The 6389-nt window shown below is 41.1% G+C and overlaps 1 protein-coding gene across 1 annotated transcript; it reads right to left on the bottom strand.

Moving 5' to 3' along the window:
- Window positions 1–2473: 2473 nt before the first annotated feature.
- Window positions 2474–5355, bottom strand: LOC104952427 (probable global transcription activator SNF2L2). The gene is made up of 6 exons (XM_010779246.1): window positions 5333–5355; window positions 4938–5064; window positions 3850–4023; window positions 3336–3509; window positions 2651–2837; window positions 2474–2496 (listed from the first exon to the last, which is right to left on the bottom strand). The coding sequence occupies exons 1-6, from the start codon at window positions 5353–5355 to the stop codon at window positions 2474–2476; spliced, it is 708 nt and encodes a 235-aa protein (XP_010777548.1).
- Window positions 5356–6389: the final 1034 nt, after the last annotated feature.

The raw sequence follows: 6389 nt of genomic DNA, 5'->3' as shown, positions 1-6389 counted from the left end.
TTTTGCTTTACGCTGTGGCGTGTGGCGCGCTCCCGCGAGGTGCAGTGGGTATGTATAACACAGCGCTAACAGTTCACGAGCGTGCGCCCCTCCCTCTCTCTCTCCCTCCCTCCGTTGACAGTTCACAAGCCCCCCCAGTCAGAGTTGTAGAGACCGACAGCCAATAGTGGATTTTGACGGAAATGTTACAATCCTGTCCGTCAAAATGACGAGCAGCGAACAATTCTAGCGCAACCTCTGCACTTGACACTCCCCAACCCTGATTGGACTGCTTTGCTACCTCATTTGCTTTGCCGATTCATGGGCAACAATCATTGATCACTCTAGCCAAATAAAAGCCAGACCTCAACGTGATAGAAATGCTGTGGACAGAACTCAAGTGAGACATCCACAGCTGACATCCATAGAACCTGGAACAGCTTTGCAATGAGATGAGCACTAAAGGTCTGATCCAGAGCTCCTTGAAGAGTTGGATCAAGGTCGTTATTACTGAGTGACGTTCAAGCAGAAGTTTGATCCACCAGGGGGGCTGGGGTTGGGGTGGGTGGTAGGCATTCAGAGTGCAGGGCTTTGACTGGACTAGCATACGATTAGGTTTAGATAACAAAAGCTCCTTGCTTAAGGTTTAGTTATGGCAGTGGTTCTCAAACTTTTTCTGTCAGGCCCCCCCTTTGGAAAAAAAAAAAAGTCGGGCCCCCCCAACACAAGTCAGGCTCAGTGGCGGCGCCAGAGATTTATTTTGGGGGTGCTGTGGGGTAGCTTGACATTTCATAGAGGGTGCTCAAACATTTAGGGNAAGTGTTCATGCAGTCCATCGACGTTAATACGCGAAACATGTGTTACACTGACATTGCGTAAAGTCTAAATAACGGCGCCTACGCATGCGTACACGCAATGTGAATACACGTGGAGACGACATATTTGAGTGGAAGTACCAATAATAAAGGTCATCTTGTGAATGCCACTACCAGTTAGGCTCACTGTGACACCCCACTCTTATGGTGTATGGGCTGTAGTAAAGTGTGGAAGCACACTAACTCCGTCTTTAGTTAGTGCACTGTGAGAGACCCGAGAAAACTGACCGTGTTGCCCTGGTCGGAACGTCCTGACAGTCGGGAAGAACCGGGGGACCAACTCTACTTGTACTACAGTACAAAGATTCCGAACACTACTTGTGTATACAACGGTGGAGTCAACTCAACCACACACTATTGCAATAAGGTACCTAGTGGAGTAGTAGTCCCCAAGAGTTTAACTACGTCACTGATCACAAGATACCATCCACCATAGGCTATGACACTTTCATGGCGCTATGGGACGCATTTTGCCATGCTAAGGAGGACAAGTAAATCATAGAACATAATATCCTAATACAAGACATATATAGAGAAGACACACTCTTATCAAGACAAAGAGACAAAATTATATACACACACACACAAGAACGCGAGAGAAGAGACGAAGGTGAGGACATAGACGTCGGCGGACGTCAGGCGGGGAGAGTTCGTGACAAGATTAAGGGAAGGGAGAGGAGCACGTGCAGCTCGGTGCGCGGATCGACGGTCCGTACACTCTTTCTTTGATTTGCTCTCGTACCCAGACGAAATCACCCTCATACAGTTGAAACAGCAGACGCAGGAGCCGAATCAACTGTTTTTTCTGCGGTCTCGCTTAAACCTTCGAGTAAACTCGAATATAAGAGACTGTCACTCCGTTGATACCCACCCTGTGGGCGCAGGGTGGGTGAAGACAAGGCGGTTAGATCACCGGACGACAGAGTCGGTTTCCGTGTGCACAGACTGTTGTTAACGTCGGTCTGTATAGCAGCACTGCGCTAAAACAGCTGATCACAACGTTCACACGCTCTGTGGTCCCCCCCCCCCCCGTTGACATTCACACACTAGCAACCCCCCCCCCACGTTGACATTCGCGATACAGAGGGCTTCATACTCCATGTGACGACTTCGTCACTGTGGACTGACGGCTTTGGGCCGGGTGATATTGCACTTTATTAGCGTGATTGCACATTACAGTTAACATTGCGTATTTGCACATAATTTATACTAATTATTGAAGTAGTATTTTTTTTAACTGATTAAACTGTATTTATTGAAATGTCGTCTGGATGCTGGGATAAGGATGACAGCGGTTGAGTGTAATCAGGGTGCAAATAATATGTTGAATGTCTGTGGCTGATGATTGTGTGCACCTAGGCCCCTGGGTTGTCTCCTCCCCCCTCACCTGTGTTTAATTGCTCCCCCCTTACCTGTGTCTAATTAGTCTGTATATTTAAGTGCTGTTTCTTGTAGTGCTGGGAGAGTGAGTGTGTGTGAGATCCTTGTGGCTACAGGATGTGAGAAAGGAAAACAGCACGATTGAAGCTGTGAACTTGGTGCACATCATTGAATAAATGCCCACGTCGGGTTACATTTTTGGACGTTCTGTCTCTGCCTCCTTGCTTGGTCTGGGCCGCTCAACGCTCAGTCTCACACTCCACTAGCAGAAGGTGATGAGAGGCGCACTTGCTCTTTTCATGTTTTTCTTTCTGACTCAGACAAGGTAAAACCTTGGGTCTTCAGAACCTAGTAGAATACAAATCAAATATCCATAGGCATTTAAAGAAGATTTCTGTGAAAAAGAACCACCTGACCTTTTTCTATTCCTACCTTCTTTTTCTTCTTCTTCTTTTTCTTGTCCTTGGCAGCCTGGGCAGCTTTGTGTTCGTACACCAGGGTGGTGAGGTTAGCCACGTATTCATCCGTCTGCTGCAGCAAGTAGGCCAGACGCTTGTCTTTCTTTTGGTCAATTAGCTTTCGGTAGCCTTCCTCATCTTCTGCCTGAGTGGGGGACAGGATGTTCATTATTGTGCTGTGTTATGGACAAGTTCCTTACATCAATCTAACAAAAGCTCAAATCCATATAAAACCCACATATTTGTTCTAGTTGATCATAAAGTAGTTCTTATATTTTGATGAATTCCTCAATAGTGATATAAACACATTTTGGATTGGAAAAATATTCAAAGTTTCATTGAAAAAGTAATATGATAGATAAAGGCGCTCTATAATGCTTTTGGGGGGTTTGCAGTGACAAATAGCTTTGGTTTTATATATGAGTTGATTCAATTTATTAATTTTTAAGTTAAGATTTACAAGAAATGTTTTAACTGTGTGGTAGAAAGCTAGGGTAAGAAGTGCTTTGAAACTAATGTATTTATTTAATCCTTGTCCAAGTTGTCCCTCTGTGTGTCTTTCATCTCCAAAACTCTTAGGGATATAAAGTATTTACTTCTTAAAGGTGTGATATAATATATATTTGGACTTTCAGGTCCTTACCATGAGCCTCCTCATCCTCTCCTTCTCGATTCTCTCAGTCTCCTTCTTCTGCTCCCTCTCTGTGTTGGTGTGCCAGGTGGCGATGGATCTGGTGAGCTTCTGCATTTTTCCAGAAATCGAGCGGTGATACTCTTTGAAGTCCTTTGCATGCTGAAGGATGCTGTTGAGATATTCCTGAAAAGCAAGTAACAAAGTGTTAGAAGGACTTTCACAACATTGCATACTAGTGAAATAATGAAGCATTGTGATGCCAGACTCCACTTTCTCTGTCATCACGCAGGTTTAGTTGTAACTGTCGATGTTGACTTTTAAGTAACAATCTTTCTGATAGCTGTCGTGTTTCTCTTCTTTATCTTTAAACATCAGCTCTAATAATAGCATTTTCAATCAAAATCTTAGTTATGATGATACCTCTTGTTTCGAGGGCATTCACACCAGACTACACAGGACAATTTTTGTTTTTTGGAACCACTTCTGCTCCTCTCTGAACATGTTTACGAACACTGTGGATCACCTGGTGTTTCTGTCTGCGCTTCTTCTCCTGCTCCAGCTTCTGCTGCTTCTCCAGCTTCTCCGTCATGCGCGCCTCCCTCAGCGTCTGCCTCTTGCTGCGTCTGTAAGCCTTTGAGTTGAGGGCCGTCTCCAGGGTGGTGTCTCGCCTCATGCACGCCACCACGTCCTGTCTCAGCTGGAGATAGGCATAGATTGGATGTATCAATAATGTCAGAACTGTACATGTGAGCAGTAAACTTATATCGCAGGCAGAATTGATATAAATCGAATCCATCGGAAGCTTATGAGACATCATTACACGTGTAATAGCCTGAGATATTCAATTAAGTTAGTAAGTTATTTTCCTTAAAAAAGGTAAAGATTAAGAAGTGTCGTGTGGCAGAGAGCAAAACGAGAAACACTCAATTAAATACGGTTTCCTTTTCTACAGAGAATCTCCCAGGACATCTTCCTTGATTGTGCAGCTGGTATCACAGACAGGAAACACGCCATACTTGAATCCATTTCTTTACCTTTACCTAGGTAATCTAGGAGTTCATTCTAAACTAAAGAAAAAAAGCCACATGTTTAAATAATTTCCAAGGACAAAATTCTAATAATTTGTGTTTTCAATGACTGGAAAATGGTAAACCATTGTTATTTAGGATTTATGGCAACCCTGTAACTAACTATTTTATATTACGTGCATTGAGTTATTCTGTAAAACAATAACACACAGCTGTAACTGCAGGGACTCATAGCAACTACGGCTAAGTAAATGAAGGTGTATAAACAACTAAACTGTCTAGATATCACTACAATACAAATAAAATTGCATAATTGTGTTCATTACAATATTATACAGGAAAAACGAATTTGAACTATCTCTTTTACCCTTTTGTATCATAAGAAAATAAAATGTAATTTAAAAGTCAACTCAGACAACTAACGCCTACTGTTTAGATTTAATGTAAGGAATCAATTGGGAGCCAAGCAATGTGTCCTGACAGGGTAAATGTTTGACTCCATCAACTGTGAATTATACATCAACTGAGTAGATGAATATTCTGTGCGGTCATGTTGAACATGAGTGGAGCCATTGCTGTGTACCTGCCGCTGGAAGTTGAGCAGACGCAGGGCCTTGAGCTCCACTGTGGCTTTATTCCTCAGGTCGGGGGCGAGAGAGCCGGGCAAACTTTCCAGCTCCTGGATTCGATGAGCAATCCGAGCCTGCAATCTGGGGAGCATTAAGACGATGGTAAATCAAACAGTAACAACCACCCTGGAGAGAAACTCACTTTACTTAAACAACCTCAGTCACGTAAATGATCTTTTCATCAACCAGTGGATCTCTGAAGAATAAACTAAACAAAGAAAAAAAAAAAACATTGAACCTGTACTGAAATAAACAACTGGCTTCAGGTATATCATGGAATGGATTTTTAAAGAATGTCTGTTTGTCTACAAGTCCCTAAATGTTATGGACCCTAAATATATTTCTGTACTGCTCACTGATCAGATCCCTCATCGTAAGTGTCTCCCGAATAAACCTAGAATTAAAAACGTAACCAAAGGTGCATAAATTAGGAATAGGACAGGTTATAAAGAACATTATTTAAAATTAAATTAGATATATTTGTATCCATCCCAAATTGGGCATTTGTGTTGTCTCGGCAGCATGTTAACAGGCATTCGCATGAGTAAAACATAAAATAAAATAATATTCAAATAAAAATAAAATACAAAATAAACAAACATTTCAACAGTAACAAAATATCTATTTACGAGCAAGTATGTCAATATATAATAAACAATACAAAATATACATATCAAATATTTATGTATTTGGGTTTGAGCGTTGGGTGGTTGGCGGAATTAATTTATAAAAATACTCCAAAAGTAATTTATATGGAGTATTGCATATTGTAGTTATGTGTTTTTTATCTCCTGTTTTACTGTAAAGAACATTGAGTTTATTGTGTATGAAATGTGTTATACAAATGAAATCGACTTGTTATAATAAATGCACACTTGGGATCAAACTGAACTGTTCTCCACCTCCTGAGTCTGGATGGCAGAAGCTCCTCCTCCCTCTGAGACACCACAATAATGCTAATGCATGTTTTCAAGCTGTCACACAGAGTTGACCTAGATAGGGATGACTAAAGTCGTTGTGTACTGAATTAATTGAGCCCAAACTTTTTATCTACAAAGTGATAACGATTTGAAGTGAACAGCAAAAGTATGGAAAAGTTTACCAAAAAAAAGTGTCAGTGAAAATATCAAGGCTGCTATTATTGATTTTTTTAAACTTTTTAAATAGGACAGTATATTGGCAGACTGAAAAGAATGCCAGAGAAAGAGGTATGATATGCAACGAGGTAAAATAAAATGTTAGATAAAGTTCATCACCATTAGCATCCCAATAACAGTCCAAAACCAAGAGATACTCAATTTACAATAATGTAAATAATAAAAAATGATCAAATCCTCCCATTTGAGAAATTAGAATGTCTTGCATTTTAGGTATATATATATATTTATAAAACGGACAAGTCAAAT

This window comes from Notothenia coriiceps, unplaced genomic scaffold, assembly GCF_000735185.1.
Source record: "Notothenia coriiceps isolate Sejong01 unplaced genomic scaffold, NC01 NC01_scaffold00000339, whole genome shotgun sequence".
In the NCBI taxonomy this organism is placed as follows: domain Eukaryota; kingdom Metazoa; phylum Chordata; class Actinopteri; order Perciformes; family Nototheniidae; genus Notothenia; species Notothenia coriiceps.
The sequence above is the reverse complement of the archived record's forward strand: the minus strand, read 5'-3'. Positions and strand labels throughout refer to the sequence as shown.

Coding starts and splice junctions, on each gene's coding strand:
- LOC104952427 (XM_010779246.1), bottom strand. CDS start 5,355: ATGAGGGATCTGATCAGTGAGCA. Junction 4,024..4,937: donor TGCTCAACTTCCAGCGGCAG/GTACACAGCAAT, acceptor GCCTATCTCCAG/CTGAGACAGGACGTGGTGGC. Junction 2,838..3,335: donor AGAGGATGAGGAGGCTCATG/GTAAGGACCTGA, acceptor TCCCCCACTCAG/GCAGAAGATGAGGAAGGCTA.